The 19,353-nt window shown below is 43.4% G+C and overlaps 2 protein-coding genes across 3 annotated transcripts in view; one reads left to right on the forward strand and one right to left on the reverse strand.

The window, feature by feature from the left end:
• The window catches only part of LOC6591445 (homeotic protein proboscipedia), a 33,063-nt gene extending 20,119 nt beyond the window's left edge, over window positions 1–12,944 (forward strand). The window contains exons 3-8 of one of the 2 annotated variants that reach the window (XM_002016932.2): window positions 9,846–10,003; window positions 10,281–10,395; window positions 10,804–10,935; window positions 10,997–11,169; window positions 11,236–11,987; window positions 12,239–12,944. In XM_002016932.2, coding sequence (XP_002016968.1) covers window positions 9,846–10,003; window positions 10,281–10,395; window positions 10,804–10,935; window positions 10,997–11,169; window positions 11,236–11,987; window positions 12,239–12,761 — 1,853 coding nt within the window. In that variant the 3' untranslated portion in view covers window positions 12,762–12,944. The remainder of the gene's footprint in view (window positions 1–9,845; window positions 10,004–10,280; window positions 10,396–10,803; window positions 10,936–10,996; window positions 11,170–11,235; window positions 11,988–12,238) is intronic. The other variant, XM_026994687.1, reaches the window with a different exon arrangement.
• A 4,209-nt stretch (window positions 12,945–17,153) lies between these two features.
• On the reverse strand, window positions 17,154–18,085 carry LOC6591446 (larval cuticle protein A3A). Its single transcript, XM_026995332.1, has 2 exons — window positions 18,056–18,085; window positions 17,154–17,972 (listed from the first exon to the last, which is right to left on the reverse strand). The coding sequence occupies exons 1-2, from the start codon at window positions 18,065–18,067 to the stop codon at window positions 17,256–17,258; spliced, it is 729 nt and encodes a 242-aa protein (XP_026851133.1). The 5' UTR covers window positions 18,068–18,085; the 3' UTR covers window positions 17,154–17,255.
• Between the last annotated feature and the right edge of the window lie 1,268 nt (window positions 18,086–19,353).

Here is a 19,353-nt window from a genome sequence, read left to right on the forward strand (position 1 = left end):
TCATTAAGATCGAAATGGGAGTAGGTTGAGTGCTTTTAAGTAAGGATATTGATTAAGGAAGTATTTAGTTAATGGAACGCAAGTAATGGAACGAGTAATTGTAAATTTTAAATGATATGTGGCAATGAAATTTTGTCTGGGATATTGTGATAGAATAGCTAGATTAGATATCAAATGAAAGATTGTAAGTTTTATAAATCTTGTAGACTTTTTCTTGAAGAAATTCCCATTTTATTGGTTGTGGATCTTCTATGATCTATCTATTTGAGTCTATTTGTATATTCCTAATAGAGGGACTCGCTTTGTTCGGGCGACAACCCCCGGCTCACTCGCTTCACTTGCGCCGATATGAGTAAAATGTCGTACAACGACGACGACCAAACAATTTTTTATATAAAAATCATATTCTAGGCTTTTGTTCAAAGATCTTCTATTATATATCTATGCAACTGTTTGTATATTCTTTTAAACGTTTTCCTTGAAGAGTTTCCCATTCTAGTTGTTCCCAGATCGTCTAAGATCTACCTATTGATCTATCTTTATATCTTTCTCAGCATTTCGTTCTTAGATCTTTGAACACTCAAATGATTTCTCCAATTTAAAATACCTTTCTACTGCAGTCATATCATAGGTTTTTCAGTTTCCATATAATTAGAAGTGGAAAATACTTCTACTTCTGGTCACAGCCCCTCCACACTCTCTATCTCTCTTTCTCGCACTCTCTTTCTTCTCTCCCTGTCCTTGTCTCTGATTCTTCCCTTTTTCTTCTAGTTTTAGCCATCGCAGACTTTTCGCGTTTTCCTTTTGGCATGCCGGAAGTGACTTTTGCTTTTTCTTTTCCTCTTTTTCCAAATGCTGTTTTTTTTCTTCATCCACAATGAATATAATTTTTTCTTGCCGCCGGTTCGGACTGTTCTTGTTGCTGTTGTTGTTGTTGTTGTTGCTGTTCGTGTTTAAAATAAGCAGCAAAACTTGCGATGCGATAAAAATGCCGCTTCAAGAAGTGGCCAAAGAAAACCAACGATGATGGAGGAGAGGAAGGTCCAAAGAACAGAAAAAAATGGCCAAATGAAAAAAGAGCAAAAGAAAATAAAAGGTAGCTTTGTAGAGAGGCGAAGTTATAGATACCCTTAAGATCTGTAAGTTTCGAAGTGTCTGGATATGGAAAACCTTTCAAAAACGTTATAAAAAACTGTAATACATTGTAATATTTCAGACTTTGTTGGATTATGTTTAGAAAGTGAAGAATTCTTCCTGCAAAGAATTGTTCTTTAATAGATTTTTGCTTTGAAAACGGGTCTATGCAACGAAACTTATACGAAAAGATACTGATTAAGAATATACCTATAAAAATCTATATTGTGGATTCAAAAGTCCCGACTTTACTCCCTTTTAAAAAGTATTATACCCCTTTTAAAGTGTATAAAGTGTACGCAAGAAAGCTTCGCGTGTAAACGGTTTTTATTTTATTTCTTTACTTTTTCTGTACATTTCTGCCGCCACAACTACCTCCCTGCCCCATGTACATTGAACTACCTTCTGACGGACCTTCTGTGGACGGACAACAGCCAACAACTGGGTGGCCAACAGCCCACAGATCCCCCCCTGGTCCGCTGGCCCGCTTGCCCCCTTGCCACTGCCACAAGTGACGCGGCCACTCTGAAGTTGGCTGCGGGGCGATTCCACTTGCGAGACAAATGGAAATGAAGCGTTTATTCTGCTTTATTGCGGCGATAAGAAAAAAAATGAGGCATTATTTTCGTTGTTTCAAGGCAACTTTTTTCCAGTCACTTGGAGCTCCACTCCACTACATGCCCCCTCCATCCCCTGCACTGCAAAACATTCGCAGATATTTTCCATTTTGCGCCTTGGGGCGGAGCTGAAGCCTGACCACAGGTCGAGTCAGAGGAATGCCAGGGAATGCGGCAATTTCCTGGAGCGTCTCCGGTTTGTGGTTTTTTTTCCCCGTTGGGGTGGTGCGAGCCATGATTTGGCGCTTTGCTTATCCCCCATTTCGGAAAGAAATCTTATTTCTGTCGGGGGTGGAGCCTGAATTACTTGCATTTTAATGTGCCGCAAATCGAGCAGAAGAAAAATCTAAGAATATTTCAATTTGTTTTGGTGAAACTCAAATAAAAGTAAAGGGACTTTTAGTGCATTTTTCTAGAATTAAGGAAGGTAATTCTCAATGAAAATGTTTCACAGAAGAAGGTTTCTTGATGAAAATTGAAGTGATATTTAACTGTAGAAAGCCAAGGGAAATACTTCTTTCTTCACTTAAAGTACATTTCCTAGACACAAAACTGTACAAAAAATAATTATCTCACTGGAAAAACAATAGTAAAACAAATATTTAATAGTTATATATTAAAAGTTCTTCCAAAGGGAAAAAGTCATACGATTCCCTGCTCAAATGCCATTCATAATGGCTCCCATTGCTACCATCCATTCCCCCACACACACGAACCCAATTATTAGCCCCGACTCTTGTGACTTTTGTTTTGGTTTCCATGTTCAATAACTCATCAGCAATAAACCGTGAAAATGAAACAGTAGCCAGATCAATCAAAGGCCGGAATTCAGGCTTCATTTCAGCCCAAGAGATCAATATCGTACACTGGAGAGTACAAATGTACTCTAACATAGAAAAGAGGGCCCAAACGAGTGTCGTGGAGTGGCGTGAAACCAATGCGATGATCAGGGCACAATAAAACCCCATTGCCAAAGCCAAAGCCAAAGTCCCTCCCGCCAAAAACCTCATCGCGCATCATTAATTATGCTCAGGCATTGCCAACAGCAAACAACAGAAACGGAAAGAGAGAAGCAGAAGAGCAGAAGGCAGCAGAGCAGAGCAGAAAAGCAAAGACACGGCACACAAAAGCTGTCAGCGCACGCTGCTGATCTGTCAAATGCTGCCGCAGCCAGCGTCCGAAAAGAAATGCCCAAGAGAGATCCGTTCGTTCGTCTGTCAGTCAGTCTGCCTCTGGTCTGAGCCGCTTGCCGCTTGCCACTTGGGTGCTTGCTGCCTGGCGACGCTTTTGTGTGCAACTCAAACACAAAATATTGATTAATCATAAAAAAAGAGAGAAATATTTTGTTAAGAAGTCGGCCATTGCTGTGCCCTAGCCAGTGCTCTGCTCTGGACTCTGTCGTTAGAGATGCGAGTATGTCAAGCGATCGTGAAAGCGAATGGAATGGTCCTACGAAAGTTAGTTACTTAAGAACCCAGAGGAGTTATAAAATGTATGCCAAAAATCACACTCTTCAGCAAAGGAGAAGAATTAAGTTGTTAAATTAATGATACTGTATCGAAAGAATACTTTCTTCCGTCTGTCGATGCCCAGTATTGCTTCTTCGCTTCAAGGCATTGCCATCTTCATTAAACAGAGTTGCTTGCCATTAGAAATCGATCTTAAAGACAATTAATCGTTCGGCAACTCAATGAATTTGTGACTATTATGATAAGTTATCCGATATATATTTCTTCATAGTCAGTAAACACTTTACCCTCTTTAATATGGTTAATATTTCAGTCCAAGAAAGTCTTTCAAGATTAAAACTAATATAAATATGAATCATCCAAAGGTCAAAGATCACTTTACCTATTCGTGATTCCCTATCCTATCGCTCTTTTACCAATCACGCTGCCATCTCTAGTCCACATCATTCATATTCATTCATTCGCTGTACAGAGAGCGAGCTCTGGCTGCCGGCTTTTGGAGGTGTCAAGACTTCAAACGATCATAAGCTGATTTTTGGCCTTCAGCTTCAGTATTTGTCTTTGTCCGACCTGTATCTGTATCTGTTTCTGTGGCTGTGAGACTGTTTGAGTAGCATTTGTGTGCTGCCTTACAATTTACTCGTTAAATAATTTTTCATGCAACCTGAAGCAAGGAGACTAATCATTTTCATTTCTATGTCGGCACGCTTTCTTGTCCATTGTTTGCGAAAACCGCGAGAGAGCGAGAGGCTTTCCATGGAAGGCCTCTCAATGTCATGTCAGGGGGTCTATTGTTGGTTATGGCAGCTTCTGCCTTGGACATACAATTGGATCTGCAACTGAAAGACTGCCATTGGGGCTTTGCCTGAAAGACTCTGCCTTGGATCTCCACCTGAAAGACTGCCTTGGCTGTCCACCTGCGTGACTGCCTTGGGATCTTTAACATGGGCGTTAAGGTGGAACTAAGTATTGTCCGACTCTCTGTACTTTTCCATGTAATCGCATTCGTGTCGAGCTTTGGTTTAGTTTTGGTATTTTACGAAAATCAATTTCCGAATGGAGAGAATCGAGGCTGGGCGGGCTCTTAAATTGACATTAATTTTCCATTGACTGAGATGAAGCTTTAAACAGTTTTTTTTTTCGCCGGCTTTTCTCCCATTTTTAATTCGCTTTCAATCTGGCAGACATGCAAAAACATAATCCACCAGGGGATGAGAGGATGGTAGAGCGCCAGGAAATGTAAATTTTCTATATGCCAGCGAGAGAGCGAAAGAGAGAGAGAGAGAGAGAGAGCAGAGCGCGGGGATGGAAAAAAGTTTCCCTCGCTGATTTTGATTGACAGCTCTTAGCATCCATCCCTGATGGATTTCATATTTTGAGCCCAGCCGAAGAGAAAGATGTGGCAGAAGGAGGAGGAGGATATAGAGGATGTGGAAGTCTGGCAGAAGGAGCACCAGGCCACCAGAATCCCTGCACCAGGCCAAAATGACAGCCCAGCTCTAAAGGGGCTGGGACGAGGACCCAGGCTTAAGCGTTGGAAAAAAGTTTTTACCAAACAGCTTTCCTTCATATTTCCATAGCAAAAGATATCGCTGTCTCTCTCTGTCGCTCTGTCTCTGTTTCCCTTCGACAACACATGGTCTTTTGTATGAAATGACATTGTCTCTATATATAATCGTAAATATCATAAATATATACAGAGGGAAAAGTCCATGGGCCATGTTGAAAGTTTTTCAATTTATGCCGCTTTAAAGTATTTCCCCTGATTATATCTCTCTCTCTCTCTGCTTCTTTTTCATTCAATTTTTTGGAAAATGAATGAATGGGAAAATGGCGGAGAAAAATCTGCGTGGAAAAACAAACACAATTCAAATATGAAACAATTTTAAAATGGTTTCAAAGTTATTTGGCTTAATGGCCTTTTGATAAGACGAATGAAATAAGGTATAAAAATGTGTGTCATATAAAAAATACCCATGTATCTTTTCCAATGGGAATTTGTGATGGAATATTTGAATTTCCACATCCAAAATATGTGAATGAAAACTTCATGCTATAATTCCGTTCGAAAAGACAGGTTCAGCGGCTCTTCTAGAGATCCTATCTCTCACAATACCTTTCCCTAAGATATTTCCACATTTCCCTAAACATTAATCAACAATTTTCACACCTCCAGCCCAAAACACTGTCTCCTGATCAAAACAATCCTCCTCCGGGGGTTCAGTTCCGAGTTTTGTCTGCTGTTTTGTTGACATTTGCTGGTCATGAAAAGTCATTAAATATATTTCTCTAATTTATCTTTTTCGACTGTGGCAGCTCTCTTTCGTGGCATTAAAGTAAAGTTTTGGAGCGGAAATGTTTGTCTGGCCGCCCGGCCAGTGTGGATGGGTTTTCCCCCCGCCCCAGACTGCGGCTCAACCCTTTTGCCTTGCTTCGCTAATTAAAACTAATCCAATGGCAAGGACCCGGGGCCCATTCAGAAGTGTTGGGTTGTACTTTTCGCATAACTGTCAATCAAGAGCCACAATTAAATGATTGAAGACTTTCGTAGCCTTTCGCATATCCTTTGTTTCTCTTCGAGATGCTCCTTTCGAGTGGGCTGGTTGGGATCCAATAAAATATTTATACTCCCATCTTTTGGGTGCTCCCATTTTTTGTAGTTTGTATCTGGGAGCTGGTTTAGTTCTGAATGCATATCAAGTGGAGAGACAACAGCAGATACTCGTACAAAATATTTCCATGAGAAATTGACTTTTTCCACAGCTCCATCGTCGTCTCCGTTCGCTGTCTCTGTTGTCTGTTGGCTGTTGTCTTCCTTTGGCCGGAATGATTAATGGTTCTCTGCTCTTTGCGCATTCGGTCGGTCGGCCCACACCGACAATAAGATATATCCAGCAGCTACATATTTGTATCTGTTGTAGCTCTGTTGCTGTAGCTGTTGCTGTATCTGTATCTGTATCTCGTTTTTTTACTGCTGCTGCTGTTGCTGCTGAATGAATGAATGAGAATTTCTACTGCAACGCGCATCAGCATTTGGCATTTCAGCTACCGACTTCTGACTGATGCCGCATCGGCATTGTCTTCTCCAAGTCTTAGTTTTTTTTTTTCTTTATTGTGCCACCCCTTTGATTGAATTTGTCAGATACTTTTGCTCAAAGTCTTAAAGCTTTAACGAACCTCAAGAATCAGACGGAATGTAGCTGGCCAAGGAAAATGTTTCCCCTTTCCTCTGGCTAGACCAACACGAAAATTTACAAGATAAATTGAGGTCATTTTTTGCCACTTGGGTCCGAGTCCGGGTTCGGGTCCGGGTCCGGGTCTGTGTCCCACCTTGTTGACCGCTCTTGTCCTCTGACCCGGCCACAAATGTCCTTAATGTGCATCCTTATGGACTGTGGTCATGTGCAAGTGGTCGAGCCCAAAAAATGGTTACACACAAGCCCCCATCCTACCATCTACTTATGTATGTACTTCGTAGTTAGTGTTGACCAAATAGACACACGAGTGTGCATACAATTCATTCTGGAAATTCCTTGCCATGTGAGGGGGAGAGACCACAGATGATTTACTTGAAGAACTGGTGAGGGATATACACTGCGAGGAACTAAATGAGATTTTTAGGACCAGTTTTGATGGTCTCCCTTCTGCAGATCTCTTGGGCTTTTACTGGCTGATTTCTCCCTCTGTACTGATTATAATATTCCCTTTTTTTAGCAGCCATCTTTGTGCAATTGTTGCAAAATGTACGCTCGTTTTAATTTCCAGACCAAAGGTGCGGCAAATGCGTTAAATGTGCCCCGCTTTGCCATGGCATCTTCTGGCAGGTTTTTTGTGGGTTTCCCCAAATAGAAACATAAATTTCCCAGGAGCAGCAGCAGCAGCAGCAGCAGAAGAAGGTCCTTCGGTCGTAGTGGACAGCGGACAGCGAGTGCGTTTAAGTGTTAACATGTAAACGATGCTGTTGAAGCAGTTAATAAGTGTATCCCTATTCCTCCCAAAAAGGACTGGCTGTAAATCATGCAGAAATGCTTCCTCTGCTGTCTGCTTGAATTTTGCTATTGAAACTAATTTTATTTCCAACCAAAAGGGAGGAGATCTACGAGCAAACAATAACCAACTGATGATTTCTAATATTTAAGTTGAAGGCAATCCCAGAGTCCTGCCACAAAACCCAATCCAATCCCGAAAAGCTGCTGCAAAGTATCCTCCTCCTTCGTTTGTAGTTTTGCTGATAAGTTTCCATTTTGACTTTTCCGGCATTTCATCCATGCTGATGACATTTCCAATGTCTCTACGGCTACGGCTACGGCTACGGCTGGGCGCCTCTCTGCCTCCTCCTTCATCTCTGGGGCCATGACAAAACAAAATTCATTTTGTAATTTCCAAGCCACCTCTAGAAAAGAGCCAGAGAGAGCCAGGAACCAGAACCAGAGGCAGAACCAGAGGCAGAGCAGGCAGCTGTCATTTGCTTTTGGGACTGCAGTGTTGGGTGGTGTTGGGTGGTGCAATGCTTTCGCTATGGATTCCATTTTGACCAGGCTGCAGAAATTGCACTCAACTTGGCTTCTGCCTAGAATCTTTCCCGCTCTCTCTCTGTGTGGCACTTTCGAGAGGGGCTTGGGTTCGGGTTTTAGAAAATTATCTTTTTGCTTGTCGTCGCCAAAAAGGAAATCATATTTTCTGCTTTTGTGCACTTTACTTTTCAGTTTTCCCTCTGGCTGACTGCCGTTTTGGGCTCTGCCTGAGTGCCTGCCGTGCCGTGCCCTGCCCTGCCTGCGCCTGGTGGCCCTCTGGCTCGTAAACAGTTTTCGGCTGCAACTTTTGTGCGAAATTTATGCTTTCATTCCGTATCTATATCTCTGGGCACTTTTCGCACAAGTACGAGTAACCAAAGTACACGGTACTCGCACTCCACGCTCCCGCCTCCGGGCGTTCGTTCTGGGGAAATGGCCTCTCCTCTCCTCTTCCCACCCTGCTGTGTGTGTGCCGTGGCCGTGCCCCACCAGGTGGTGTTTATGGCATCCGCTTTGCGAGTATTGATGAAGGAACCCCGAGTGTTCGCTTCGCATCTGTAATTCAATCAGTGTCTATGTCTGGCTCCTGGTCCTGGTCCTGGTCCTCCCGCCCCCACTGCTGCCATTTTCCGCTATTGAGACTCTGTTTACGCAGCTCGTTCAACTGGAAATTTGTGTGCTGTTGCCAAACAACAAAAAAAAGTCGCGAAAATATAAGAAAAATATTTTTTGCAATCGCATCAATGCAAATAAGGTGTGGAGAAACTCGCTGGAAAGGTGGGGGGTGGCGGGGTAAAGGAATCAAATGTTCAGTGTTTCCTAAAATGATATGCGCATTTCTTTACTACTCAATGCGAATTTTATTTCGGTGGCACATTTATTTCAATTCGTTCAAGTAGAAACAACTTTTCTTTTCCCCGATCTTCCGTCATTAGAAAGAGAAAAGTTTTTTGGGTACTAGTGGGAAGATTTTTGGGTTCTGTACAGGGATTTGAAGTAAAGGAAAGTTAAGGGGATCAAGAATATATAAGCAATAGCCCTACAGATTGCGGGAAGGTATAGCAATCGTTCTATGCAATTCTCATAAATACCACATGAGGTAGATCTTTTTCGTGCATTTTGGTATTTTATTTAGTGGTATTTTTAGTGGTATTGTTATTATTAATATTTTTTAATTTTAATTTATTAAAAATATTCTAGTATTTTAGTATTTTCGGTACATTTAGTATTTTTTTGAAATTAAACCCAATTTGAATAGAATTAATTTGTTATCTCGACTGGGATTCCATTAAAGTTCCTATTTGGTATTCAGTATCTATTCTTCTGCTATTATTCTACTATTAAACTGGTATTAATCTCTTCAAAAGTGAACCTAATCTCACGAATAGGCTATATCCTTATAGTCTTTGAGTACTACAACGTATTCAGGGTGGTTTCGCCTACTTTTCACGGTAAAATCCCTTATTGAAACAAGAGAAATTTCAAACGCTATGATTTTCCATGGATTCACAGCCAAAATATGAATATCATTCCGTGTGGCGCAGCATTTCCCTCATCTCACACTTTATTCAAATGAAGTTCTCATCTCCCCCTGCCCTGCCGCCTGGAAGCCATGTTCCCATGCTGGTAACTGCCTCTACTGATTGCGGCTTCTGTTCGGTAGCCAAACTACTTGAGAGCCACATCGGCCGCGGCTCTGTGGCCATGTCTCTTCTCTCCATCACCGATTGATTGATTAGATTTTTGTTAATTACTTAACGCTCTCGGAGGTATTTCCCGAGCTGCGAAAAAGCGAAACTTACCGCCGCGGCGGCATCAGCTGCAGTGCTGTGTTTTTTTGGGCGGAAGGTAGTGGTGGAGAATCTTTTGGAAAAGTTACTGCCATAGTTGGCTAGCATTTCCATTGAATTAGTTATGCTCGGTGAGGAACTGATGGATTGATTACACGAAAAAGAGATAGATAGGACTTCCAGAAAACTTGTAGGACACAGCGAATGCAAGAATGTCGAAGGTATATGGTATGGTTTGGAAACCCCAAGCAGAAAAGATAGCAAAAATTCACATTCACTCTCCAAAGTCTCAAAGAACAAAATGCAATTTCTCAATTGCAGCTGAATTCGTTCCAGAAAACGGCCTGCCCCGACGCCTCCGCACCGCGTACACGAACACCCAGCTGCTGGAGCTGGAGAAGGAATTCCACTTCAATAAATATTTATGCCGCCCAAGGAGAATCGAGATAGCAGCCAGCCTGGATCTAACCGAGCGACAGGTGAGTCGCTCCCGCCGTTTCCCCATTTTGGCAGTGCAGTGCAGCTCTCTGCTCTGCAGAATGTATTCCAATGTATTCCGCCAATCCATTTTGTGGCAGCAGCAGCTTGCACTCGCACTGAAGGAATTCCATTATTTCGCTGACAAATTGCATGCAGCACAGGGTTGACAGGCGGGTACTGCCTCCTCTCATTCCTGTGTCTGCCCTCCTGCTTCTTCTCTACTTTTTAATTGCACACCTTGACGCCTTGAACTAATCTAATTTTGGTGTCTTGCAGGTAAAAGTTTGGTTTCAAAACCGCCGCATGAAACACAAGCGGCAAACGCTCTCAAAAACAGACGATGAGGACAACAAAGACAGCCTCAAAGGTGACGATGATCAATCCGATAGCAGTAAGTAAAGCAAATGTATATTAAACTAGATTTAAGAGGAAATTTCCTTGCTTTCCAATCACACCTCTGACATACATCCCTAAAGGATACATGAAACTGTACCGCACTCTCAATGGAACCCTTCCATTGGGCACCAGGTCCAGGTTCATCCAACAAGTTGTTCCACTTTTACTTTTCCGCCTGTGGTTTTCGTTGAGTTGAGAGGCTTTTAAGGAGAAGAGTAAAAGATGCTGTAGCTTATCAATCATTGTCAGTGGTGGGATGCCACGGCTAACCCTAACCCCTTTCGTGTGAGAGTTTTTGGTCCTCTGCCTTCCAGCCTTCAGCTCCAGCTTATGAAAACAAATCATCAATTTTCTACAGCTATATACTTACTGATTCGCATTTTGTTTTACCTTTCATGCCCAGACTCCAATTCGAAGAAATCGTGTCAAGGCTGCGAACTGCCCTCCGATGATATACCCGATTCGACGTCCAATTCCCGGGGACACAACAATAATACGCCGAGTGCCACCAACAATAATCCCAGTGCGGGAAGTCGTAAGTGCTTTCAAGTCAAAGATTTGGATTAGAACTCATATCGAACATCTCTTTCGCTCAGTGACTCCCAACTCCTCTTTGGAAACGGGCATCTCCTCGAATCTGCTTGGCAGCACCACCGTATCCGCCTCGAATGTGATCAGTGCCGACTCCAGTGTGGCCTCCAGTGTCAGCCTGGACGAGGACATCGAGGAGAGCAGTCCCATCAAAGTCAAGAAGAAAGATGAGAATCAGGTGAGGATCAACACATATTCTCTGACTGAAAATCCTTTTTCAAATGGATCATCTATCTCTCTGCAGGTCATCAAAAAAGAGGCAGTGTCCACCTCATCGAAGGCGTCGCCCTTTGGCTATGAGAGCTCTACGCCGAGTCTGGTCAGCTTTCGGCGGGACTCGGATGCCGTCATCGCCTCCGCCAATCCTCCCCCAACAAAGGGCAAGAAACGTTACCAGAATAATGCCAATTCTATTGCCACGCCCACACCCCTCACCGATAGTAATAGTGGTGGAAATGTTGGTGCCGGCGGCGGTGGAGGTGCCTCAGCTGGTGGCTATTTCCCTGGCTACTATCCTAGTCCAAAGCAACAAATGCAACAGCAGCAGCAGCTGCATCCGCAACAGCAGCAGCAGCAGCCACAGCCACAGGACTATTATGGCAAATACGATATTGAATTCGCCGCCTCGCCGCACCACAATAATCCGCACAAGCAACAGTCGCTGCACGCGGGCGAGTATCTGAGTCCCAAACCCAATGCTGCCACATTCCACCAAAACAGCCAGCAGCAGCAGCAGCACGACCAGCAGTTTTATTACAACTACAACGACGCCAACGGCAGTGCATACATGAACCACCAACAGCAGCAGCAGCAACAACACCACCACGTTGGTGACTTTGAGACGCCACCTATCAACGGACCGAGCAATTTCAACAGTGGTTACTACGACAACATGAGTTTTCAACATCAAGCGCAGGCGCAGGCTCACCAACAACACCAGTCTGTGGTGTTTCAACAACAGCAGCAACACCAACAGGCTCCCATTAATCATCAGCAGTAAGTAGACTTGAATCGATTTTGTTGAATATTCTCGTGCGGTTGTTGTCTTTGCTATGCCGTAATACACATGTAAAATGTAGCACGAATGGCGCCACTATGGCGGCGATAAATTGAACCTGAAATCCAAAAACTGTTCCGCAACATCCTCTTAGCAGCATATGTTGCTGAGCCGTTTTAGTTTGAATTCAAATTAAAATCAAATTCAATTTGATTATTTTTTACATATTTCCTCCTTTTTCTCATTACAGACACATGCATCACCTGGGCACGGGCGAGGCTTATAGCGCTCTCGGTTTGCAGATGGAGAACTGCGATGGCTACAATAATTTTGGAGGTCCAGGCAGCGCTGGCGCTGGTTCTGCGGGTGCTGGTGTTGGTGTTGGCTACTACGAGGCGGGTCAACAACCCCCTGTACCGCCCCACACGCACACGCACACCCATCACCCCCACCATCATGTTCAGGTGCAGGCGCAGGCGCATGCCCATCTCCATGCCCACCACAATCCTGCCGCAGCAGCAGTCCAAGCGGGCGTGGGAGTGGGCGTTGGAGTGGGTGTTGTTCCTCCACCACCGCCGCCATCGCATATCCATGGCTTTGCACTGAATGGCGGGGGACCGGCGGTCCAGAGTCAGGCTTTTGTCAGTGGCGGAGGCAGCGCCGGCGGAGCTGCTGCGATCAGTGGCCTGGAGAACTCGAACAGCTCATCGGATTTCAATTTCCTGAGCAATCTGGCCAATGACTTTGCACCCGAGTACTACCAACTCAGTTAGTTCGTGTAGGAAGAGGCGACTGTACAGTTCTAGCCTAATTCCCTCCCCGTTTGCCTGTCTGTCTGTAAGTGTGTAAGTGTGTGTGTGTATCTGTGTTTCTCTTCGATGTTGTAGCCACGTAGCGCACATATCTGTAAATACTATTCCTAAGAATTAACCCTAAAGAGTTCTATTCCATCTGTACTTAGGATAAAGATAAATTTTGCTTTTGGCTAAAAGTCAAACAGAAAATTCTCCCATTCAGAAATAAAAGAAAACACCGGTAAAACTGTAAATAGCTAGAAAAATTCAACAACTAATCAAACAAATATTTAAATACAAGCAAAGTCTCTCTTAAAACTAAGCAAATCAAATTAATTTCTTATTCTTTTGTTGATTTTGTAAATATTTAAAAGTAGCTTAAATCAAAAGTTTATAAATCGAAATCAAAATTTGAATCCCTCCTCCGCGATTCAAGTGCAATTTCTCTTTCAAGAACTATGATTTAGAGTCTTAAGGAACACACTCAATTATTTCAATGTTTGTAATGTTTGTACGTTGCCTTTAAATTTCCCCCCTATACAAAAATACACTATAACTATTAAATAATTAAATAAATATGGCTTAAATATACATCTTTGTAAGGAGAAAGAATAAAAACTAATTAAGATATGAATATGAAACAGCAATTGAGTTCACATCTTGTACATATAAGTTTCCTTAATCTGCCATTTAGGGAGCAATACATGCAGACGTCCACAGCCATTGACAAGCGATGATTGATGGCTGGAATGGTTGGGGTTCGAAAGGGAACTTAAGGCCATATCCCGCTGCTTTTCAACATTTTGGGATTACGTATTCCAAATGCCAAACAATGGCTGAAACAAATCTCTTTTAAAAGGCGAAAAAAATACTTAAAGAAATTCCTAGACTTAACATGAAATTTCAACCTAAATTCAGGGATAAATTTTAAAATACTTTCGTTTTGATTTGATTAAGGAAAGTGCCAACATTCATGGTTCATTTAAACAATCCATGAGATGCAGGCAAACAGAAGAACAGAACAGAACAGAGAGCATTTTCAACAGCTTTTTCCCCGGGGAGAGGGCCTCCGACTCCGAGGCTCATTCGTCAACCAGCATTTTTGGGTTTTGCCTGTCAACGTTTTAAGGTATATTCGGGAGAGACAGAGTGTCTGGACCAGGAACAACTAAGCCACATGATACACATGTCCCAGTCCCAGTCCCATGTCGTCGACTACGCACAATTCTGACAGTAGCGGTGAAAATTTAAGATTGATCACCAGGGCCGAGTGTTTGCTGGAAATTGGTTGAGCGCTGTTTGGGTGTCCCTGTCGATGTCCGTCCAATATCCGTATCCGTGTCCATGTCGAGTGCAGGGCTAAAACCTAAATAATGTCACAGAATGTCTGGCTGTTTGGTTTTTCCCCAAAGGACTGGACAGACATGGACCCCTCTATGAAAAGGGAGTTGCCCGACTGTCGACTGTCGGCTGCCTGGCTAAATTAATTTAATTAACAGACCACTGCAGCACGATTCCACAGTACAGCAGCTCTAAGGTCACAACGAAACGAATTTGTATTGAAAATCATAAAAATAATCACTTCAGTAGCCAACAGCTGGCCGTCAGCAGGCCGCCGCTACTCGTATCTTGAAGATATATTGTATCTATTGGACAACTGTTGAAAAAAAGATAAGCTGTGGAGCTTGTTAATTACAATTTAGTTTGGTTTGCTTAATTTCTGAAGGAAACACTCCACTCGGAATTTTGTTTATGTTAATCGACGCGGCGAATGCAATTCACAAACGGCTAAGCGGAATAGTTGGAAATAGTTTATGGCCATTACAATTACAAATTCCACAGCCCAAAGCCCATAGCCCAACTGCTTAACCAGGCTGCTGCTGTCTCAAATAATGCCAATTAAACTTGCACACACCAAAAAAACCAGTTCACTTATCATTTTTCTTAGACATTTTTTACCCTTTTTTGCCCCTTTTTTATGTATGTATTTTATTGTGCTTTTTTTTTGGCAGTAGCAGTGGCACCTGTGTGTGCCGTAAACCTTTAAAATCTGCTGACTGTACAGGGGGCACTCACATGGTGGGTCTGTCATAGTTATAGGCTTTGCCTCTTGCTCTGACCTTGATATACATACAATTATTGTTAGCATTGCGGCCTTTCTGGCTAACGAAATGATTTCATAGATTTTGTTCAACGATTTCTTTGATCACAAGCCCAAAGAAAAGTAAAAGTTTCAAAAGGGAGAAGAATGTTTTTCAGTTTTGAGTGCCTTGAGGATTGTTAGTTAATTAAAAATCTAGCAAACTTTGATCATTTCCACGTATCATTTGGGAGCTCCTTGGAACTCCTCTGAGAGCATGAAATTCTATTACAAAATCCAGAAAAAACAATACTCTGTTTTCGATTTTTTTTTTTTACTTTTTTTGGTAGCCTATTGTTGTTCTTTTGTTTATTGTTTACACCTAAACTTAAACACAAATGTGAATTTTGTCCAAAGTTCCGAAACGACGTTTGGTGGGGTGTTGCTGGATGGATGGATGGATGGATGGATGGGTGTGGTGCGACCTTCCAACGATTCAATGTTTCGTGATGAGGGCCAAAAAGGTGTGTGGGCCAGGATGCTAGCTGGCTCCGTCTGGGTTCTGGTCCTAGACTGGTTTTTGTGTGTGTGTGTGTGGATTGTGCAGAGGATTTGTTGGAAGTGGTGCTGTTGGAAGAGGCGGCTGTGACTGGACCGAAATCGAAAGGATTTTCCTGGCATTATTTTCGAGTACGCCGATGGCTGAAATCTAAGAGAAGGGCAATCTGCAAGAGCTCAAATGTTAATTCTTTTATAATTGGTCCTAATGGATGGGATTACCTCTAGACATCTGCCATTTGATGGACTGGGCGCAACTGCATCCGAAAAGTACGTTATCCAAAAGGTGAAGTTTTTGCTGGTCCGGCTACACCCCAAAGCGCGATCGCAAGCTGCTCCTGTGCCCAACCTCTTGGACTCAACACAAAACACTGAATGAGCCGCCAGAACCGGAGATGCACTATTTATACGAGAGGCCGAAAGCCAGTTTACCCCCTGCTTGAGGTTCGACGATCCTTAAACTCACTTGATCGGGTTTTTTCTGGTCTCTCTCTCCTTTTGTTTTTTAGAGCTTGTGCTTTCTGTTTTTGTCTGGTTGCATTGTCAGTTCTCATTGTTGTTGGGCTGTGTATTCCATGGCTGATAATGATGATGATGAAGTTGAGAAGGGTTCCGGCTACGGCCGCTATCGATGAAGAGTCCAGCACAGCACAGCACCCAAAAATCTGAAATCTTCCACTTGATTAGTCAGTTAAATCGCATCGGCAAAAGGGGCTAATCGATGCCAGCAGTTGGCTAGTTGAGATTGGAGTACCTCTAACCTTGGATCGCCCCTCTAGACTCCAGAATTGTTCTTCAACAGCGACGAACAGCAACAGCAGGTGTTCTATGGACCCCAGTCCCACATAAATTCCTATTTAACTGTGGGAAGAACTAGCGGAAGAAGAACAGAACAGATCAGAACCCCCAGAGAACCCTTAAAACTTCAGCTAGAACTAAAAGCGAAACTGAAAATGAAACTGAAACTGATTCGAATGTTCCCCTTAGTATTTATCATTCATGCAAGTAAAGTCATGACCCCATAATTTCCGTTTTATATTACAAACAACAGATAAAAGCGAGGCAAAGGATTCTTTGCGATTGCGGTAGGGAGGAGTCCTTCGTCCATTCAAATGGAAATCTGCAAGACAAAAGCACAAGAATTTTGTCTGCCCCGTCAGACAGAGGGGGTCTAGGGATAGGGATAGGGATAGGGATCGTCAGCGGAACGATCAAGCAGGCCAAAGCAGTTCGTTGCCCTCGAATGAGCATCGCATCCTTAAAGGAGCGCGAAACAAAAGTCCTGGCGAGACTGCAAGGAATTGCATCGCTCTACGAGTACGATTGCAGCAGCAATCCTTTTTGGTCTGTGAACTTTTTCCGTTGTCCGACAAAAACAAGTTCTGAAAAAAAAACGAACAGCAAATAAATAAAACAGAAAAACAGGATAATGTGAACGACCTTTGAGGGGTCCTTTACAGTCAGGCAACCCACGGATTTCCAGAGAAATGTGTACTATGCTCGAAAGGAGAGTTTTTTAAATGGAACTTGTGGAATGTGAACTGAGAGAAAGAACTTGTGGAATCTGAATGGCAGTGGCTTTACTTGAAGATAGAATTGAATATTCCTTAGCTGATTTCGGAATTTAATCCATCCATTCAAATGTGCAAAACAATTCTCTTAACTCAGCTAAAGAAGACCTTTAAAATGGAAGTTCAATGAAAAAACTCCTTCTTTGTTCATGATATGTATGTCGTATGCATTTTGTTTATTGGTGCTGTCAATAAATAAATGTACAGTAATAATAAAGTCAACAATTCTATGTACAACTCAGAGTCCTGCAAGTCCTACGATCCTTAGTGGTGGTAGCTGACGGCGGGGGCAGCGTACGTGGAGTAGTGGGCAGCGGGCGCGGAGTATGTAACAGCTGGGGCGGCATGAGCATAGTGGGCAACGGAAGCTGGGGCGGAATAGGAGGTATACTGAGCAGGAGCAGCATAGTGGGCCACGGGAGCAGGTGCGGCATAGGATGTGTACTGGGCAGGAGCAGCATAGTGGGCCACGGGAGCAACGGCCTTGACGACAGCTGGGGCGGCATAGGAGTGGTAGGCGGGAGCCACAGTCTTCACAACAGCGGGAGCGGCGTAGTGGGTGGGAGCAGCATAGTGGGCCACGGGAGCGGCGATGGTCTTCACAACGGGGGCAACGGCGACGGCCTTGACGAGGGGCTCACGGTTCACGACGGCATTGAATCCATTGATGGGGTCGGCGGTGTACTGGACGGTGCGCTTGTAACCATCGGCATCGATCAGGGAGTACTCTCCGCGGACGACATCTCCGTCGCGCTCCTCCACCTGTCCCTTGTTGTCGCCGGTCAGCTTGTCATCGACTCCGTAGGAGAAACGGTACTGGGGATGGGGATCGTATTCCTCGGCGGCCTTCACCACAACCTTCTGGGCGACGGCCACGGGCGCGGCATGGGCATAGGTGGCCACCGCTGGGCCGGCGTGGTAGACCTGGGGAACGGCGTATCCGGCGCTGGCAACGGCCACGAAGGCGAGAGCGAAGACGAACTGCAAGAAGGAGGAGAGTCGGGAGGCGAGAGTGAGGCGTGGTAATCCATCGATCGATCCACACTGTGGGGCAGAGCACTTACCTTGAATGCCATTTTGGGAGGTGTGTTTGTGCTGTGCTGATTGGGTTCTTTACAGAAGTGAACTTGAGCTGCGAATGATACTTTTCTGGAAACAGACGTCAACTTTTATAGTAAATCAAGTTCGCGCAGCTCTGCCCCGGACCTGCCACGATCTGATCTGCTTTGCTTTTGCTCTGCTCTGCTCTGCTCTGCTCAGATTTGATCTGCTGCGCGGTGACAGCGAAATCTATTTAATGTTTCGTCGACTTTGAATGTACAGAAATTGCGGGGCAATAACTCGTACTTCCTGTTCGTGGCGCCTAAGCTCTGTGGGTGTGCAAAATGCGAATGTTAGGTTCTTTTTTGGTCAAAGATTCTGCAAATAACACAGAACAAAAGAGTTAGAGAAAGGTTATTGAAAGGGTTTGGCTTTAATTATGCTTAACTTTCGATTCATAGCATATTAATTGAAGCCAATCTCTTGGTACAGATCCGTTTTAATTGCTAAGCAACTGTCTGTGATATTTCATACCAATCCAACAGATCTTTAATTCTTTTTTCAGCAGATATTCACCCCTACATTCTTGAGAGTAGCTCTTAAGCTCTGTTAATCCTCTTGAGAGCTGAATGTAGATGATTTGATTATTATTAAGGTTTTGGGAATATTATATAAGACCTATGTAACTTTTGGGGGAGAACATTTGTCAAGCTTCTTAGGGGAATATGTATCAGGGTTATTGAACTTTAGCTTAGGGATTAATATGTTTCCGTTATGGGTAAGCAATCATACTCGAAGGCAGTTTTTGCGAGTGAAAAATTGATTAGATTATAGCTCCAAATTTCATCTAGAAAAAGAGATTTTACATTAGGTTGAAGTCTCCTAGAGAACCTCTTTCTTGAAAGGATTATGTAGCATACATATATTTGATGTGATGCCCATTTCGTTCATAAAGTTTTCATTAAAAAAATTGAAAATCCTTCTTTTATTTCTACTTCATATATCTCATCACCTCATTAAGATTACATCATACACTTATCAACAATTTCGCGCAATCAGAGACCTCAATGAAGGCCACCCAACCACATAGCAACTTGGAAACAATTCTCAAGTCCTCATCTCATCCAAAGATCTCGGATAAATCCCCTTTGCTATTAGTGGATGCAATCATCTCTCGCTGCCACCAATTTGTGGGCGACGTGGGCAACTGGCTGCAGGGAAATACCGAATCCTTTCTAAATAATTATGGCCATTGCAGTTGGATGTCGACAATCTCTTCGAATCTCCACCTCTGCCACGACCACGACCTGCGTAAGCGTCT

The sequence above is a fragment of the Drosophila persimilis genome, unplaced genomic scaffold, assembly GCF_003286085.1.
Source record: "Drosophila persimilis strain 14011-0111.01,24,50 unplaced genomic scaffold, DperRS2 tig00000000-arrow-pilon, whole genome shotgun sequence".
NCBI lineage: Eukaryota > Metazoa > Arthropoda > Insecta > Diptera > Drosophilidae > Drosophila > Drosophila persimilis.